Below are 20335 nucleotides of genomic sequence, written 5' to 3'. Positions count from 1 at the left end.
AGGAATTCGCCTGACCAGGTGGTGGCGCAGTGGATAGAGCGTCGGACTGGGATGTGGAGGACCTAGGTTTGAGACCCCAAGGTCACCAGCTTGAGCACAGGCTCATCTGGTTTGAGCAAAGATCACCAGCTTGAGCCCAAGGTTGCTGGCTTGAGCAACGGGTCACTCGATCTGCTATAGCCCGCCCCCCCCCCTCAAGGCACATATGAGAAATCAATCAATGAACAACAAAAAGCTGCAACGAAGAATTGATGTTTCTCATCTCTCTCCCTTCCTGTCTGTCTGTCCCTATCTGTCCCTCTCTCTGACTCTCTGTCTCTGCCATTAAAAAAAAAAAAAGGGAGGAATTCTTCAATGTATTGACCAGGAAATGAGAGTTTGCCTTTCAGAAATCACTAGGACACATCAGGCTCATGTTTCTCATAAACACAAAAATGAAAAAACTTAACACATTCGCGCCAGGACCTGCCAAATTTACTAAATCTTACTAAGAATGTATCTATATATATAAAGATAACTTTTTCTCATTTTTAAAATTTTTTAACCCCTCTTTTTTATGAATTCTAAAAAGCATAACTCAAAAAATATAACATAAAAATGTTTTGTCGTATTTATTTCATTTAATTACCATAGAAGCACACTTGGACTTTACACTTTTTTCTTTAATATTTGACTTAATTATTATAACATATTTCTCAGAAATCTGTATATAGTGCGCCTACAATTATATGTAGGATTTTAAATGCGCCCTGACTTCAAAAAGTTTGATAACCACTGCTCTAGGGATTAAGTAAATTGATAAAGATTAAATAGCTAGCAAGTAATGTAACAAGGATACAAATACAGGTCTGATTACAAAGCCTGTGCTAATAACATGAACGAGTCACCTCGGGTAGCATTGCCCAAGTAATGTTATGTAACTGCTTAAAAATTAAAAAAAGCCCTGTCCTGGCTGGCTCAGTGGTAGAGCATTGGCCCAGCCTGTGGACATCTTGGTTTCGACTCCCGGTTAGGGCACACAGCAGAAGCGACCATTTGCTTCTTCACCCCTCCAGCTTCTGTTTCTCTCTCTTCCCCTTCTGCAGCCATGGCTCAAGTGGTTTGAGCGAGTTAGCCCTGGGCACTGAGGAAGGCTCTATGGCCTCCTCCGCCTCAGGCGCTAAAATAGCTCAGTTGTGACTAATAGAGCAACACCCAGATGGGCAGAGCATCGCTCCCTAGTGGGCTTACAGGGTGGGTCCTGGTCTGGGTGCATGCCGGAGTCTGCCTCCCACATAAAAAAATAAATAATTAAAAATAAAAATTGAAAAATTGAAATTTTAAAAATAAAGATTTACCTCAGACAATGGTAAAATACTATTGACTACTGTGAAATGTAGCCATTGCCCTATACAGAGACATCTCGATTATCTGAAAGGACAGGAGAAACTTTCCTGACTTCCACCTAATCCACTAACAAGACTGACCCAATGCTTTCCACACCCTCCATAAAATCAAACTTTTAAAAAGACACTAATAGCTAAGAGTGTACAGTAGGTCCTTAAACAGTTGTTTTGTTACAATGTTGACAAGAAAAATTGATTCCAGATGGGGTCACTGTCTGTGTGGCTTCAGCTCGTTCTCCCTCTGTCTGCATGGGTTTCCTCCAGTTTCCTCCCACAACCCAAAGATGTGCATGTGAGGTGAACGGTGTCTGAACTGTCCCAGTCTGAGTGAGTGTGGGTGTGCGGTGTGTGATATATCCTGCTACGGAAGGGTGTCCTGCCCAGGGTGATTCCCCACTTGTGCCCTGACCTGCTGGGAAAAGATCCAGTCACTTGCAACCCTGAACTGGAATTAGTAGGTTGTAAAACAATCATCTTCCTTGTTTTTATTCATCTTCTTAAATGTATGTAGAGCTCCCATTTATTTCAATGTTTAATATTAGAAGTGCTTGGGATCTTTATTTAAAAGTTTGGTGACGTTTTTGTAACCAGAAATATGCCAAAGGAACTTAACTCTTGTTTCTATTAAATAGCCTGTGGTAATACTGGTTTCATTATACATTTTGATTAATGTTGCAGTTTCCAAGAACCTATCCATGCCTTTAAGTGAGGACTTACTGTATTTTCTAGTTACCTGAATGTATTTACTTCTACTAGTAGAGTTATATGTTTAACCAATAGCTGGTGTTTGTTCCAAATCTGTTTATGCCACTTGAAATTAACTAATTTATTTAAATATTATATATATACACCAATGAAATGAGTGCAAAAAAAGTTATTTCTGTTAAAACTATGTTGAATGCTTTGGAAAGAAATATTCTGATGGGCCCTGGCCGGTTGGCTCAGCGGTAGAGCATCGGCCTGGAGTGCGGGGGACCCGGGTTCGATTCCCGGCCAGGACACATAGGAGAAGCGCCCATTTGCTTCTCTCCACCCCCCCTCCTTCCTCTCTGTCTCTCTCTTCCCCTCCCGCAGCCAAGGCTCCATTGGAGCAAAGATGGCCCGGGCGCTGGGGATGGCTCCTTGGCCTCTGCCCCACGCGTTAAGAGTGGCTCTGGTCAAGAGTGGCTCTGGTCGCGGCAGAGCGACGCCCCGGAGGAGCAGAGCATTGCCCCCTGGTGGGCAGAGCGTAGCCCCTGGTGGGCGTGCCGGGTGGATCCCAGTCGGCGCATGCGGGAGTCTGTCTGACTGTCTCTCCCCGTTTTTAGCTTCAGAAAAATACAAAAAAAAAAAAAAAAAAAAAAAAGAAATATTCTGATGAACATATATTCCCTCTCCCCCAAAAACAAATTCCTGTAGAATATAGGTATACAACACACTTTTAAAATTGTGAAACATTAAAAGTAACATAATTTTTTTTTAAGGTAAAAGGTTCTACCTTCAGATTGCTCTACAAAGTCTTATTCCACTTTAAAGAAATCAAAACTAGGTATACATTACTGGTTTTGTTTTTTTTTAATACAAAAAAAAAGTAAAGAAAGAAAAAAAGAAAGAAGATCAGCCTGACCAGGTGGTGGCGCAGTGGATAGAGCATCGGCCTGGGACGCAGAGGACCTAGGTTTGAAACCCCAAGGTTGCCAGCTTAAGCACAGGCTCATAGACATGACCCCATGGTCTCTGGCTTGAGGCCAAGGTTGCTGGCTTGAGCAAGGGGTCACTGGCTCAGCTGGAGCAACCCCCTCCCTCCATCAAGGCACATATGAGAAAGCAATCAATGAACAACTAAGGTGCAGCAACTAAGAACTGATGCTTCTCATCTCTCTCTCTTCCTGTCTGTCTGTCCCTATCTGCCCCTCTCTGTCTCTCGCTTGAAAAAAAAAAATCATATCTAACTTTGAAAAACAGGCCCCATTTCACCCCCCAAAAGGCCCTGATCCTACATGAAAAGTTAGGTTAAATAATTTAGGGTGTCATTTTTTTTTTTAATTTCCCATTTAACCTGACTTTTTCAACTAGCCAACCATCACACCCAATCAAGCAGGATAAGAGACTCCTAATGTACTTTAGAAACTCTCTGAAGCACAGCTGTATCTCGCTAAGCAAATGTCGCAAAGTTTCTAAACTAGAATTCATACTCTTTACTCAGATTCTGAATGACTATCTGAAGGGTTCTTCTATTTACTCTCATTCTAGAGAACTCAGTGTTAAGCATGGTTATCTAGTTTTCTAGCCCAGAGACTTAAAGTGGTGAAATTTTAAAAAGGCAAGAATAAGCATATTAGCACTAAAAACTGTTGACAGCATGGGATTTAAAAATCAAATCTAAAAAATAAAAATCTGCTCAAGGGGTTTAAATTAGAGAAAAAGATAAATAAATAAAAGAAAAAATCTTGTAAATTTAAATCTCTCTTTATGGCACTTCTAGATGATGACAGAGTGCAAAGCTGAAATTCATGACAATGCCCTTTATCATTACGTAAAGATTAAACTACAATGATTCTATATATCTTTTATTTTTTTTTAAAGGACAAGGAAGCATTACTATTTTAGAGATCTGCCCACATATCATGATTACAACTGAAAATATTTTTGGCATTTAAAGAATAGTTTCAATTATCTATAAAATTAACTCATATAGGACAGTTTCTTAGACACCAATATAGAAAAAATGAAGTATTACACAATCCCATCATTTTTACACCACAACGCTTAAGAAAGATATAATTTTAGAGAGGAAAAGTTACTTCTTTAGGAGTCTGGATGAATAAATTTTTTTATTTTCCTTAATAATCTGTATCAGTATATATCAGTATATAACTAACATTTTACTGTGTTTTTGTTACTAGTTTTGGCTAAAACAGAGATTGTGTGCAAATATTTTTAAACTGCTTATAACTTTAAAGCAACTTTTTTTTCATTGGGGGGAGGGAAAGGGGAAAGGAAGTGGAGGGGGAGAGTTAGAAAGAAAGAGAGAAAGAGAGAGAATGATCAACTCACTGTTCCACTTAGTTGCTCCATTTAGGTTCTGCACTCATTGATTGCTTCTGCCAAGTGCAGTACTACCCAAGGCTGACCCTGCTTAGCTTCCCTGATCATCCTGATCAGGGGCCCTCAGAGTGTTATGGCTTTAGATATTGATTGCTTCTCATATATGCCCTGACCCAGGGATCAAACCTGTACCTCAGTACACCATGACGATGCTTTATCAACTGAGCCACATGGCCAGGGCTAACACAACTTTTAATAACAACAACAATAAAAACCCAAAACAAATAGCGGCTTTGATTTTATTTGCTTGTTTATTCTGGGCTGCAATTACTGACCTTGGTGCCATTTTTCCAAAGTCACTGATGTAATCTAAAAGTCTAAACAAACCTGGGATTCTACACAAACAACCTGCTTAGGAACAATACACTTACAAATACTTCATGAATAAATAGCTAATTTTAAGAAATAGCCAAACACATAAAACTAATTTAAGCCACTAAATTAAGTATGGCTTTCTCCATTTCTATCTAGTGCATTTTAAAAGACACATTTTAACTAGAAAATTTGTCTTTCTAACCCACTTTGGAAAAAATATGGAAGAAAATAACCAGTTTAATACATATCTTTTTAAAAATGAGCATCTACTTTATATGAGGATAAATTAACACTTCCACTCCTAAAGTCTCACATTTGGAAGGTTCTTTATCATCTAGTCCAACTCCCTACCATATACAATAATCCTCTTCTTAAAGTCTTCCTAGGAATCAAATCTCCATCTGCCTGAAAAGCCTTCATTCCTCACTACTACTATATTAAAATCTCATCATGGTCCACGCCATTAAACCAAAACCCCCCAAAAAAACAAACAAAAAAACTGATGAGTTTTCAATCCTCTTAAATCCTTAAAAAACAGTGTATACATTATTCTTCTAAATCCTGAAAATACAGGTTTGGAAGGGAAATGACACATTTACTTACCATTAATGATTTCAATAGCCTTAACTATCCATTTATTGAATAAGGCCCTGGACTAATTTGCAAAGTTTTAGAGTTTGCCTAAAGCACAAAAATCAGCAAATGAAAGCAATACTAATAATAAAACAGTATTTGTCTACTCAATCTTAAGTTTCTCAATTTATCAAGTTCAAATTCTTAAGCTGAAAAAGCTTATAAACCTCTTTAAAATGAAGTTAAGACTTTCTTTACCTAAAATGAGTATTGTAACTCTAAAATGATACCAAGTACTATGGCAACAGATAAAATGCTGTCCTTGACAATTTCATTTTGAGTTACAACAGAATCTCTCTCGGAACTACTTCAGTTGTGAAGATTGTATCCTCCCATTTAGACAGACCCTAACTCTCCCTTCCAGATACCCTTCTCTACCTTACCAGCTGGAACCTGTAACAGAAACAAGTAATAATATGTAATAGACAAAGAAAGAGTTGAACCTCCCACGGAATTAGGTTAAAGGTTCTAAAATGGGGCATAAGGGGGAGAAAAAAAGCCTACTTAAATCATTTACCTCGGTCTGGCTTCATTTTCACATCCAATTTCCACCCTGGGTGCTGTGAAATAGACGTGTGGGTTCTTTCAACCGGCCCGCCGCTGATTCTGTGACTACTGCTGTTTGCAAAATGCTAAAAGAGACCAAAAGAAAAATAATCAGGTCCTGGCTCTAATACTTAAACCTTGCAAGAAAACTACTGTTAACAGTTAGGCCTCTTCCTGGCACAAACTGCGGTGACAGCAGCATCTGCAGGTTTGAAAAAAAGCAAAACTCTTTCTGCACCGCTGCCCCCATCTCCTCCGGACTGAACACCCCTCTTCCCTGCCCCGTGCTCTCTAGGCCAAAGTGTCTTTTAACAGTGTCTCTGAATCGAAAGGAAGATCTATTTATAACCTGGAGGTACGGGCAAGGAGAAAAAAAAAAAAAAAAAAAAAGACTCAAGCAACACAAGCTAACTAACCCCTTTGTAAAAAACGCCGCTGGGAACAGCGGCACATCCGCAGTGGCTGGTATATTCTCCGACCTGGTGCGGGGCGCAAGAAACTCTTCAAGACCCCCTGGCGCCTCCCCAAGTGCTCCTCCCGCCCCGCGGGGCCTCACCTGTGTAATTACCCTCTGGCTAGCCTTCCTGCCGCAACCGCGGCCAAGTTTGCACAATAAGAGGGTCAGAAAGCAACGCGAATCATCGCCTCGCGCCCAGCCCCCCGCCCCAGGCGAACTCTACGGCGCAGTCCGGATCGCCTCCTACCACCTTTAGCTCTGCGTGGCGAGGACGGAGGTCGCCCCAGGTAGGGCTTCACGAATGGGCGCTCGCCCCTGCTCCGCGCGGCCGTCCTGCGCGGCCCCGGACTTCCTTCAGCCCCGCCGCACCGAGAGCCACGCCAGCCCCTCTCCCCGCAGGAGAGTTGTTTTCATGTCGCCCTCAGCCGGCCTCTGCTGCCTAGCTCGCTCTCCTCCCGGGTGCCGATCCCTCCTCTCTTGGCACTTTTCTCAGCCGCTCGCCCGGCGACTCACATCACACTCCAACCTCAGACCTGAGGCTCCGGGTGGCACAGGGCCGGCGAGAGCCGAGTGTGGCGCGCAGCGCCCCGCGGGGTTGCGTTAGGGGACCATGGGGGCCCGAGAGGACAAGTCCGACGCGGCTCCCCGGCGCCCCTGTGGCCATCCACCTCCGCCCCAGCTGCCGCCTCGCTCGGCTCCCAGCACTCTGCCCCTCGCCCTGGCCGAATCGCACCCGAGCCCCGCGGCCCCCAACCGGCCCGGCTGCCCCGCGTCTCTGCCAGCTCTTCGCCCGCCCGCCGTCTCTAGCTCTGGCGCCCAGCTCCCGATCCCCCTCGCTCGCCCAGTTCTTTCTCTGCTGTTTGCCCTGTCAAAACACTGCCCGGGTCACGTGTCCCAACAACAGCCAACCCACCACTCGTCACTTCCTCCCTGGCGGCCTCCGCGGCTGGCGCCGGGTTGTTATGGCAACGTCCCGTGCGCCCGGGGGTGCTAGTTGAGGGTCTTGGGTTTGGGTGCAGGTGCTCCGCGGCTGCGTGTGGTGGGCGGAGCGGGGAAGGCGGGTTAGGCGCGGGCCAGCTGCGGCGGCGGTGGTCTCCTGCCTGCGCTCTGAGACGGGTGCGGCGCGTCTGGGACCAGGAATCCGAGCTGCGCTATTAGAGCACAGGGTAACTGGGGAGATGTCATCCGAGGGCCTGCCCCAGACGTGGAGGATAATTTTAGTCTCCTCCTCCTCCTCCTCCACACGCGATGTTGGCGCAGAGTTGCAACCGAGCCTCAAGTGGATTGAAGCGCACGGTGGAACCGGGTCTAATGTGGTCAAGGAAGGAGAGTGGACAGCCATGCGCATCAGGAATTAGGAAGTTAAAGAACAAGCCCTAGCAGCCTAGATTTTCCCAAATTACTAAGGATTTTAAGTAGGATTCGTAACCCAAGCTCCCGAGGCATTCGCTGTGCTAAAAATAACTTTTAATAACATCTAAAACACTGACTCATGCCAGGAGGACACTTTTTGACACCGTGTTATTGTTGGGGAGCTGTAATTTTCTTGTTGTGCTGTAACAATGTGACATTACATTTCGTGTTGTGATGTTGTGTCATCACTCAAACACAAACAGATGACAAGGATCTGCTGTAATTTAGAAAAGCAGTCCTAACAAGCACTGAAGCTTTTAGCTACTCAGTAAGTAGGAATGGGGTTGTGAGCTCAAAACAGAAGCAAGGATAAGTATAAAATTTGCTATGCTCTTCAGTTACATTGGGAAAAAGGTGGATTTTTTTTGTTTTTTATTTTGCTTTTTTTTAAAGAAATAGTTTTGCATACAAGAATCACACACAACGGGAAGCCCTGGCCAGGTAGCTCAGTTGGTTTGAACTCCATCCCCATACACCCAAGGTTACCGGTTCACTACCCTGTCAGGACACAAAGAGAACTCAACCAATGAGGCCCTGACCTGGTAGCTCAGTTGATTAGAGGATCATTCTGACATGCCAAGGTTGCAAGTTTGATCCCGGGTCAGGGCACATAAAAGAGTCAACTAGTGAATGCATGAATGGGTGGAAGATGTTTCTCTTTCCCTTCCTCTCCCTTCCTCTCTCTTTCTCTCAATTGAAAAAAAAAGAAGAAACCTTACAATAGGAAAGGTCTATAGGTGATTTACTTTCGTCTTTGTATTCTTCTGTGGTTTCCAAGGTTTAACAATGAGTAAGAATTACTTTTATATCAGAAGTTTTTATAAAATGCGAGATTGGAAATTGCATATTATTGCCTTGGGTTTCATACAATTTTATGAAAAATTAGTAATATGTTCTATAAATAACTTTTTTTTTTTTAAATTTTATTTATTCATTTTTAGAGAAGAGGGAGAGAGACAGAGAGAGAGAGAAGGGGGGAGGAGCTGGAAGCATCAACTCCCATATGTGCCTTGACCAGGCAAGCCCAGGGTTTCAAACCGGCGACCTCAGCATTTCCAGGTCGATGCTTTATCCACTGCGCCACCACAGGTCAGGCAACATTTTTTTTTTTTTTTTTTTACAGAGGAGAGGGAGAGACAGAGAGAGAGAAGGGGGGAGGAGCTGGAAGCATCAACTCCCATATGTGCCCTGACCAGGCAAGCCCAGGGTTTCGAACCGGCGACCTCAGCATTTCCAGGTCGACGCTTTATCCACTGCGCCACCACAGGTCAGGCAAAAAATTAGTAATATGTTCTAGATGTGTTGATATGTACTGTAAAATTATATTTACAATTGCAATTATTAGCCTTAACTCTAAGATTGTATGTAATCAAAATAGGACAGAACATGAAGATTTTATATTTTTTCAAGGAAATGTTCTGATGAAGATGAAAATTCTGACAAATGGCAACAATACCTTAATCTATTGTTGTAAAGTACTGTACCCCAGATTCTGCAAAGTACCGTACCTCACTTCAGTAGGTTTACGTAGAGACACCAAGTCCAGATGAATTTTGAAAGGTTTTATTAAAGGAGGAGATTTATTAAATATGCCAGCCGCATATGGCTGACACAGGGCATTAGTATCTATCTCTCCTCCTTTGCCTAGAGGTACACCTTAATTTCAAGATTCCAGGAAGGGAGGGAGAGCCAAAATCAGTGTAGGGTGGTATGTAAATTTTGCCTGTTATTGAAAGGGAAAGGGAGTTCTTCAGATAACCTTAATCCTTTTAGAGAACTTAAAACCAAATGACCCAGTTGTCCTTGTAAGTCAGGAGACTTCTATGTTCTTTTTTCCTCCATTTTCTAAAGAAAGGACAGGACAGAAAGCCTGACTTTTCCTCTTTAAAATGGCATTGCCAATACTAAGTTTTACAGTTCTCTGGCACCTTACCATACTATGTAATGGTTACTGTTGGGCAGATAAAATATATTATGCTCACTTTGTTAAAGATGGCGCTGCCCAAGTGGAAGCCCGTTGCCCAGGTGATTGCTTGGGATGGGTGTGATTGTATTAATGTGTGTTGGGGGCAGGATATGGACAGGCAGGATCCTTGTAGCCTGGGGCTTAGTTTTAAGACTAAGCTTTTCCCACACTTTTTGATGTAGGGTGGTGCACTCTCATGAGGAATCCCATTATGCCTCAGATAAGTGACTTTGTATCAGAGATTTCCCTATTTTGTATATTTGCTTAAAGGTTTTGATTTCTGCAGTATAAAATGGGGCAGACTGGGAGCTTGTTCTCTTGGTTCCTGAGATTAGCATTAGAGAGGAGAGCAGAGAAAGGCCACGTGGAGGAGACCAGGAGAAGCAGCCAAGATGGTGGAGTGCTGAGTGAGAGGCCAGTTTGTGCAGAGTTTGTGCAGGGAGAAGGAAGGAGATGGGGAACAGAGGTGAATAAGTCTGGTGAGCTAGAAACCTTTGATTCTAGGAAATTCGGATAAGTCAGTGGCTTTGTGAGCACTGAATGAGTGGGTTTTGGAGCCCAGTGTGTGTTTTTACTTGCCCGCCGGTGCAAGCTAGAATTAAAGATGATGGCCCACCAGTTTTTGGCTCCATTGTTTCTTTACCGACTGTCCAAATCCAATGCGAACCGGCATGGGCCAGGCGGCTGTGATGGTGGCTGGGGATACTGGCTTTACAGTTACAAATGTTAATTCCTAGTGGATTTGACTCTGATATTATTAAATACTGTACTATGTAGTTTATTTGATAACTGAAGTTTCTCTTGTTCTACAATCACTTAACTAACCTTGGTAATGGGAGACAGTTACAGATAATCCAAAATCCTAAATTTAGCACAACAGCTGGGACCAGATAACAGCTATTGTAAAAGGCTTACTGAATGAACAAGGCAGCAAGATCTGTGATTTAATTCCTCTTTCTCTGCTTAATTTTCAAGAGGTATAAAGACACGGAAAAATCTTGAGAGCAAAAGCTGAGAATATTGAATAATATAGAACACAACTATAAATTCTTTTAAATAAATGCCTGGCCAGGAGGTGGCACAATGGATAGAGCGTCGGACTGGGACACAGAGCACCCAGGTTGGAAATCCCAAAGTCACCAGCTTGAGTGCAGGGTCGCTGGCTTGAGTGTGGGATCATAGACGTGACCCCCATGGTCGCTGGCTTGAGCAAGGGGTCACTCTGCTCTGCTGTAGCCCCCCCCACACACACATATGAGAAAGTAATCAATGAACAACAAAGGAGCTGCAATGAAGAATTGATGCTTCTCATCTCTCTCCCTTCCTGTCTGTCTGTCCCTATTTGTCCCTCTCTCTGTCTCTGTCTCTGTCACCAAAAATAATAATAAGAATAAATAATTAATGGCACATGAATAAATGATGCTGTCTAAACATTTGTTAGACTACCTTGTAACTTTTTTGAGGATTTTAGGTCTGTTTGAAAATTGAAGATCATTATAGCAGTGCAAAAAGTATTTGACAGACGTGAATTTTTGACTTATTTATTCATTATTCAAATTATTTCATTCACTCAGCACACATTTACTGAGCATTCACTATTTGCTAGGCACGTGTTAATCTCTGAGAATACAAAGGTCACCAAAAACAGGGTCATTATTCTTGTGGAGCTTCCAATACTGACTACTGTAGTTGCATGGCCTCGGTCAAGTCACATTCTTCAGCCTTCTTTCACCTAGAAAAATGAGATGTCTGGACCACTGGTGGGATTCAAATAATTTGACAACTGGTTCCCTGCCCTAATGACCATTTTAAGTATAAAAAAAGATATACCAAAAGGTAGTTTATTATTTCATGCATTTAATACTTAATAAGAACAATAAAAGATACACAAAACTAGGTTATAAGAATTTTAACATATTAATGAAAAAATAGTAAATAATACCTGACCAAAAAGACCACAAAACTATTATTTATTTCCATTGTGCTTCTTTTTTTTTTTAATTTTTTTAATTTATTTACTTTTTTAGATTTTATTTATTCATTTTTATTAGAGAGAGAGAGGGGAGAGAGAGAGAGGGAGAGATAGAGAGAGAGAACAGGGGGAGGAGCAGGAAGCATCAACTCCCATATGTGCCTTGACCAGGCAAGCCCAGGGTTTTGAACCGGCGACCTCAGCATTCCAGGTCCACGCTTTATCCACTGCGCCACCACAGGTCAGGCTTCGTTGTGCTTCTTGATTGGTGTCCTCACTTGCAATTTTCTTTGCTTTTATCCAAGCATCATCGGCTGTGTGACTTATCCTTACCATCTTTTCACTGTAGGAGTAGGATCCCATTCCTTTAACTATGGACTGAATGAACATTACTACAGGCCCTTAGAATATGCTGTTGTGAAGATGAACATTAAAAAAGAGTAAGAAGGCCCTGGCCGGTTGGCTCAGTGGTAGAGCGTCAGCCTGGCGTGCAGGAGTCCCAGGTTCGATTTCTGGCCAGGGCACACAAAAGAAGAGCCCATCTGCTTCTCCACCCCTCCCCCTCTCCTTCCTCTCTGTCTCTCTCTTCCCCTCCCACAGCCAAGGCTCCATTGGAGCAAAGTTGGCCCGGGCACTGAGGATGGCTCCATGGCCTCTGCCTCAGGCGCTACAATGGCTCTGGTTGCAAAAGAGCAACGCCCCAGATGGGCAGAGCATCGCCCCTGGTGGGCGTGCCGGGTGGATTCCGGTCGGGCGCATGCGGGAGTCTGTCTGACTGCCTCCCTATTTCCAACTTTGGAAAAATACAAAAAAAAAAAAAAAAAAAAAAGAGTAAGAAATGTAAATTTGTGATTTTAGCATTGGACAGCTGCTAAGGTGCCCACCTTAGAGAGAACCCTGATTACAAGTGCCATGTTAACAACCAGTTCACCAAACTCAACAAAAAATTAGGTATAGGTTCTGCTGAACCGGTGCAAATCGGCTGAATCCTACGACTGGTCTAGACAGTATATAATCCCCTTCTTTTCTAACCTGTAACTGCATAAAACTTGTCCAGAATGTTTGGAAATAATGACCTACTTATAACAACTCTAAGGATTGCCTGACCAGGCGGTGGCACAGTGGATAGAGCGTCAGACTGGGATGCAGAGGATCCAGGTTTGAGACGCCGAGGTCGCCAGCTTAAATGAGGTTTGAGCAAAAGCTCACCAGCTTGGACCCAAGGTTGCTGGCTCAAGCAAGGGTTACTCGGTCTGCTGAAGGCCCATGGTCAAGGCACATATGAGAAAGCAATCAATGAACAACTAAGATGTCGCAACGAAAAACTAATGATTGATGTTTCTCATCTCTCTCTGTTCCTGTCTGTCCCTATCTATCCCTCTCCCTGACTCTCTCTGTCTCTGTGTAAAAAAAAAAAAAAAAGAGTTGGCGATAAGTGTGTTTGCATATTGGAGCACCCAAGCAAAACAAACATCTTTGGTTCATTCTTTGTGAGGAGTAAGGGTAGGTGACACAAGAAAGTCACAACTGGCAGGACCATACCTTTTTTTCCATCTGATTTGATGTCTATTTTGCTTTCTCCTAGTGTTCCAAAGACGTATGAGTAACTTCAAAAAAGTTTTACTCTGCCCTGGCCGGGTAGCTCAGTTGGTTAGAGCATCATCCTGAAACGCCAAGGTTGCGGGTTCAATTCTGGGTCAGGGCACATTCAAGAATCAACCAATAGCCTGACCAGGCGGTGGCGCAGTGGATAGAGTGTTGGACTGGGATGCGGAGGACCCAGGTTCGAGACCCCGAGGTCACCAGCTTGAGTGCGGGCTCATCTGGCTTGAGCAAAAAAAGCTCACCAGCTTGGACCCAAGGTCGCTGGCTCAAGCAAGGGGTTACTCGGTCTGCTGAAGGCCCGCGGTCAAGGCACATATGAGAAAGCAATCAATGAACAACTAAGATGTCGCAATGAAAAACTAATGATTGATGCTTCTCATCTCTCTCCATTCCTGTCTGTCTATCCCTCTCTCTGACTCTCTCTCTGTCTCTATAAAAAAAAAAAAAATCAACCAATAAATATACAAATAACTGGAATAACAGATCAATCTTTCTCTCTCTTTCTTTCCCTCTTTCTATACAATTGAAAATAAAAGCTATCTTCAGCAAGGAGATAATTCCCCTCAACTTTTACAGGTTTTGTTGAAATGGGCAGTATATAACAAAACTGTGTATTTAATAGAAGTCTCTATAAGTATTTATTAATACAAGGCTGTTAGCATAACCAAGGTCATGGAACTAGTCCAGACTATGATAACGAGCTCCATCAAAATAGGAACTGGTGCCTTTTTTTTTTTCTCTTAAACCTCTAGTACCAAGTGAAGGACCTGGCACAGAGTAGGAGCTCAATGCATGTCAACCTTTATAATGACCAATAAAAAAATTTTTGAGCCCTAGCCAGCTAGCTCAGCAGTAGAGCATCAGCCCAGCATGTGGAAGTCCTGGGTTTGATTCCCAGCCAGGGCACACAGGAGAAGCACCCATCTACTTCTCCACCCTTCCCCCTTCTCCCCTACCACAGCTGAGGCTCCATGGGAGCAAAGTTGGCCTGGGCACTGAGAATGGCTCCATGGCCTACACCTCAGGCACTAGAATGGCTCTAGTTGCAAAGGAGCAATGCCCCAGATGGGCAGAGCATTGCCCCCTAGAGAGCATGCCAGGTGGATTTCGGTTGGGTGCATGCGGGAGTCTGTCTCTCTGCCTCCCTGCTTCTCACTTCAGAAAAATACAATAAATAAATAAATAAATTTTTTTCTACATGCCCACAAACCATACCCCTAATATCAACTGGCATTTCTCCCTGGTGGAATAAAGCTCAAGAGTTGGGAAATTAATGGGTGGTACAAACTTCATTAGTGAAAGATAGATTTTCACTGCACTTTAGGTGTTGTCTCATACTGGTAGGAATGTGTTGTGGGTTAAATTGTGCCCCGCGGCCTGACCAGGCAGTGGCACAGTGGGTGGAGCGTCAGACTGGGATGCGAAGGACCCAGGTTCGAGACCCTGAGGTCGCCAGCTTGAGCACAGGCTCATCTGGTTTGAGCAAAACTCACCAGCTTGGACCCAAGGTCACTGGCTCAAGCAGGGGGTTACTCAGTCTGCTGAAGGCCCACGGTCAAGGCACATATGAGAAAGCAATCAATGAACAACTAAGGTGTCGCAATGAAAAACTGATGATTGATGCTTCTCATCTCTCTCTGTCTTTATCTATCCCTCTCTCTGACTCTCTGTCTCTGTAAAAAAAATAAATAAGTAAAAATTAAATTGTGCCCCCCACCCCAATGATATGTTGAAATCCTAACCCTTGTACCTGTGAATGTGACCTGATTTAGAAATAAGGTCTTTGCAGATATAATAAAGTTAAGATGAAGTCAGGCTGGATTGAGATGGACGCTAAATCCAATTACTAGAATCCTTGTAAAGTGAGAGAGATATGAGGACAAAGAGACACAGGGAAGAAGGCCACGTGACAAGGCAACAGAGATTGGAATGATGCAGCTGCAAAGGCAAAGAATACAAAGGATTGCTGGGAGTCATCACATTCTAGTAAGAGGCAAGTAAGGATTTCCCCCAGAGATGTCAGAGGGAGGATAGTCCTGCTTATACCTGGATTTTGTTTTTTTCTCTTTAGGAACTGTGAGAGAATACATTTCTGTTGTTTTCAGCCACTCAAGTTTGTTGTCTTTTGTTGCTATAGTCCTAGGAAACTAATAAAGAATTCTGGCAAAGAAATTGTCGTAATGTTTTCTTGGCTTGAACATTGTGTTGCTGATATTGCAAGTTTTCAAAATGTTCCAGGTTCTGGATGGTCACCAAACCATGGAGATTTTTAATTCTGTAAAAAAATTATAGCAAGTAAGATGCAAATGTGAAGAAAATCTCTGAAGTGTCACAAAGGAACAATCTTATGACCTACAGCTAAGGAATGATTATGAATAAGTGATTGAAAATTAAATAGTACAATTAATTAAAATGTATAGTATTCCTGCCTGACTGGTGGTGGCTCAGTAGATAGAGCATCAACCTGGGACACTGAGGTCCCAGGTTTGAAACTCCAAGGTGACCGGCTTGAGCTCAGGCTCATCCAACTTGAGCGCAGGGTCCTCAACTTGAGTGTGGGATCAAGGTTGCTGGCTTGAGCCCTAGGTTGCTGGTTACTGGTGCAGCTGGAGGCCCGCACTCAAGGCATGTAGTATGAGTAGCAATCAATGAACAACTAAAGTGATGCAACTACAAGTTGATCCTCCTCATCTCTCTCCCTTCCTGTCTCTGTCTCTCTTTCTCTCTCTGTCTCTGTCTATGTCTCTCTCACACTTAAAAAAATGTGTAGTATCCCTTCTTGGCATTTTGGCTAAGATCAAGCATAGGCACCTGTTCTTATCAGTTTAACACCTGATATGTCCTCTATCCTGGGACAACCTATTAAGTTAATTTTTAGAGCAGGGAAATGGAATAGAGGCTCGCTCAGTCCACACCAGGCATCTATCTGGTACTGTTGCTCCTCTGGGAGCGGAGCCCCCACCCCCCAAAAAAGTTTATAGGTAAATCTAGTCTTGCTTAGTAAGTGAAAAAATAAATCAAATTGTGTACTTTTAGTTCTTTTTTCTTTTCTAATGTATTGATTTTAGAGAGGAAGGAAAAGAGAGAAAGAGACATTGATTTGTTATTCCACTTATTTATACATTCATGCATTCATTGCTTGATTCTTGAACGTGTACTGGTGGAATGAAACCTACATCTTTGTCATATTGGGATGATGCTCTAGCCAACTGGCCAGGGCTGTACTTTTAGTTCTTGAAGCAGCAAGAAGATAGACAAGCTATTCTTTCCATAGCTAACTGTTTCCAGTGGTTCACTTAAATTCACTGCAGTTCATTTTTTCTAAAGCAAAAGATCACAGAATTATTGCTAAGGTACTGGTTCATGTAAACAACCCTCTGCCTTCCCTTAAATTGGTTGGCTTGTTTGTCCTTTCTTGAGGCTCCTGTTTGTCTACCTTCTGTAACCACAGGTATAAGGAAGTGAAAAACGATTCTGGTTCCTGCCGGCATAAGTGACTATAGTACTTCATAAAATACAAAAGCCTGTTAACTTAGCTGAGCCACTGGAAATTTCTGAGCCATCAATACTTAAGATTTCCTGACCTGTGGTGATGCAGTGGATAAAACATTGACCTGGAACGCTGAGATTGCTGGTTCAAAACCCTGGGCTTGCCCAGACAGGGCACATATGGAAGTTGATGCTTCCTGCTCCTCCCTCCCCTTCCTCTCTCTCAAGTGAATAAAGTCTTCAAAAAAGAAAAACATAAAATTGTTTCAAAAATTAATAATTGCTCGTTTTTGTGACAGTAAATGGGATCAGCATTTTGCATATATTATACACTTCATCATAATATTAACTCTCATCTATAGATTAGGAAACTGAGTGTCAGAGAGGTAAGTAACTTTTTTTTTTTTTTTTTTTTAATTTTTATTTTATTTATTCATTTTTAGAGAGGAGAGAGACAGAGGAGAGAGAGACAGAGAGAGAGAGAGACAGAGAGAGAGAAGGGGGGAGGAGCTGGAAGCATCAACTCCCATATGTGCCTTGACCAGGCAGGCCCAGGGTTTTGAACTGGCGACCTCAGCATTTCCAGGTCGACGCTTTATCCACTGCGCCACCACAGGTCAGGCGGTAAGTAACTTTCTTAAGGCTACGGTTAATAGATGGAAGGAGGCTGCTTCCTAAATGGACTCATTTAATTTCCATTACAACATTATGAACTAGGTTAAATTATTCCAAAAATTCCTTTTAATTTATTTATTGATTTTAGAGAGAAAGGTAGTGGGGGGAGGGAGTAACATCAATTTGTTGTTCCACCTATCTATGCATTCACTGGTTGATTCTTTTTTATTTTTTTGTATTTTTCTGAAACTAGAAACGGGGAGAGACAGTCAGACTCCCGCATGTGCCCGACCGGGATCCACCCGGCACGCCCACCAGGGGGCGAGGCTCTGCCCACCAGGGGGCGATGCTCTGCCCCTCCAGGGCATCGCTCTGCGGTGACCAGAGCCACTCTAGCGCCTGGGGCAGAGGCCAAGGAGCCATCCCCAGCGCCCGGGCCATCTTTGCTCCAATGGAGCCTCAGCTGTGGGAGGGGAAGAGAGAGACAGAGAGGAAGGAGAGGGGGAGGGGTGGAGAAGCAGATGGGCGCTTCTCCTGTGTGCCCTGGCCGGGAATCAAACCCGGGACTTCTGCACGCCAGGCCGACACTCTACCACTGAGCCAACCGGCCAGGGCTCACTGGTTGATTCTTGTATGTGCCTTGACTGGAGTTCAACCCTGCAACCTTGGCATATGGGGATGATATTCTAACTAACTGAGCTACCCGGCCAAGGCCAGATTATTTCAAAATTTTCTAATGGAAACACTAAGCCTCAGAAATATTAAGAATGGTTGTTCATTTATTATTTTTTTAAGACTATAAATTGATTTATATAAACTTAGGCTCAATACTTTGAGATATAAGTTCCAAACTGAAGGACTCTGGTTTGTTAAATGTAGACTCCAAATAGCAAATAGTCACATTTAGTTAACAATAGCAGCTCACATTTCTTGAACACTTAAGTAGCAAGCACTATGTGAATGCTTTATAGGTATCAGTTCATTCAATCCTCACAACATCCCTATGAAGTATTACTATCCCTATTTCATAACTAAAGAAACATGAAAAGGGAAGTTAAATAACATTTCCAAAGTGAAGCCATTCGGAAGTGACAGAGATGGATTCACACTCAACGAGCATGACTATGGAGAATAAATTCTTTACCACAACCTGGTATTGGTCCCATTTAGTTTGGTTTTCCACCCAAACCTTGAATCTTCCTGTCACCGGGTTTTTGCCATTTCCCTGCATATAATATACCTCCCCAATTTCTATCTAAATCCTTCTGGACTTTCAAGGCCCAAAGTCTTACCTCACAATGTCTTCTAGAGCTTACACTCACACACATCCATCTGTTTTTTCTCTGAACACATATTTTATTTATGATCTTAAAATCACATACTCATTTTATCTTTTTTAAGGTCAGAGATGAACTGCAGCTTCAAGTTCATTTGCATTTCTTGTGTTGAGTAGCACCAGCCTGGGCACAAAGGCTCAAATAATTACTGAGGACCTGATGTCATCACTGTTCTCTAGAACTGCTCCAGCCAGCATAGTAGCCGCTAGTCACATGTGGCAATTGAAAACTTGAAATGTGACCAGTGAAACTGAGAAACTGAATTTTAAATTTTAATTAATTTAAACATAAATTTAATAACTGGTTTTTGATTACATTATTAGAAAACTAAGTATGTTTTTGCATATGAATCTAGCTTTTTAACAGCAAATTTTAGGAAATATAAATATTATTATTTCTATTTTAAAAATGTTTTTTATTTATTGATTTTAGTGATAGAGGAAGGGGGACAGAGAGAGAGAGACAGGAACATCGATCGACCTGTGTGTGCCCTGAGCCCAGCGTTTGAACTGCCAACCTCTCTGCTTCAGGACGATGCTCTAACCAATTGAGCTATCTGGCCAAGGCAATATTTATTAATATATATACATATATTTTTTTTTAAGTGAGAAGAGGGGAGAGAGAGAGACAGACTGCGTGCACCCTGATTGGGATCCACCTGGCAACCCCATCTGGGGCGGATGCTTGAATCAACTGAGCACCTGGGGCCAATGCTTGAACCAATAGAGCCACTGGCTGCAAGAAAGAGGTGAAGAAAAGCAGATGGTTGCTTCTCATGTGTGCCTTGACGGGATAGAACCCGGGACGTCTGCACACCAGGCCAACGCTCTATCCACTGAGCCAATCAGCCAGGGCTTATTAATTATTTCTAATACAATTTTCTCATTCCATTTGAAATATACAATAAGTGTAAAATATATACCAGGTTTCAAAGACTTAGTATGAAAAAAATGTAAAATAGCTCTATTAATACTTTAAAAATATTGATTAGATATGGAAATGATCATACTTTAGATATATTGTTTGTTTTCTAAAATTTTTATTTATTGATTGATTTTAGAGAGAGAAACATTGATTTATTGTTCCACTTATTTATGCATTCATTGGTTGATTCTTATATGTGCCCTGACTGGGGATTGAACCTGCAACCTTGTCATACGGGATGACTCTCTAACCAAATGAGCTACTTTGTCATGGCCTAATTTTTTTTTTAATGCAGCAACTGGAAAATGTAAAGTTAAATATATAGCTCACTTAGTGTTTCTCTTAGGCAGGACTGCTCTAGGACTTAGGGGCTTAGCAGCACAATACAAAAGACAGTTGAAAATGAGCTATCCTCCTTAACTGAATGATGCCTTCTAGCAGTGCAAATTTGGGGCAAAGGGAACTTTCTGCTTTCCCTAATACTATCAAGAGTTCCATTCTACTTGACCAGGCAGTGGCACAGTAGGTAAGAGCATCAACCTGGGACGCTGAGGACACAGGTTCAAAACCCCAAGTTGCCAGCTTAAGTGC

At 42.6% G+C, this 20335-nt stretch overlaps 1 protein-coding gene and 1 non-coding gene across 7 annotated transcripts in view; one reads left to right on the top strand and one right to left on the bottom strand.

Annotated features, from left to right (window-relative positions):
- Nucleotides 1-7532, bottom strand: part of ATOSA (atos homolog A) — a 111688-nt gene extending 104156 nt beyond the window's left edge. For 2 of the 6 annotated variants that reach the window (XR_010751992.1, XM_066387967.1), the window contains exons 1-2: nt 6674-6942; nt 5938-6052 (exon numbers count right to left, since the gene is read on the bottom strand). Coding sequence is in view for 4 of the 6 variants with exons in the window: in XM_066387967.1 (XP_066244064.1) it covers nt 5938-5953 (16 nt within the window). In the remaining 2 variants the exon portion in view is untranslated. Of the gene's footprint in view, nt 1-5937; nt 6053-6382; nt 6446-6673; nt 7076-7336 lie in introns of those variants that run through there. The other 4 variants (XM_066387970.1, XM_066387969.1, XM_066387971.1 and 1 more) reach the window with 3 other exon arrangements.
- An 8618-nt stretch (nt 7533-16150) lies between these two features.
- LOC136377696 (U2 spliceosomal RNA) lies at nt 16151-16342 on the top strand. Its single transcript, XR_010746371.1, has one exon. It is a non-coding gene; the product is annotated as a U2 spliceosomal RNA (small nuclear RNA).
- The last annotated feature ends 3993 nt before the right edge of the window (nt 16343-20335 follow it).

This window comes from Saccopteryx leptura, chromosome 6 (genome assembly GCF_036850995.1).
Source record: "Saccopteryx leptura isolate mSacLep1 chromosome 6, mSacLep1_pri_phased_curated, whole genome shotgun sequence".
NCBI classification, from domain to species: Eukaryota; Metazoa; Chordata; class Mammalia; order Chiroptera; family Emballonuridae; genus Saccopteryx; species Saccopteryx leptura.
The sequence above is the reverse complement of the archived record's forward strand: the minus strand, read 5'-3'. Positions and strand labels throughout refer to the sequence as shown.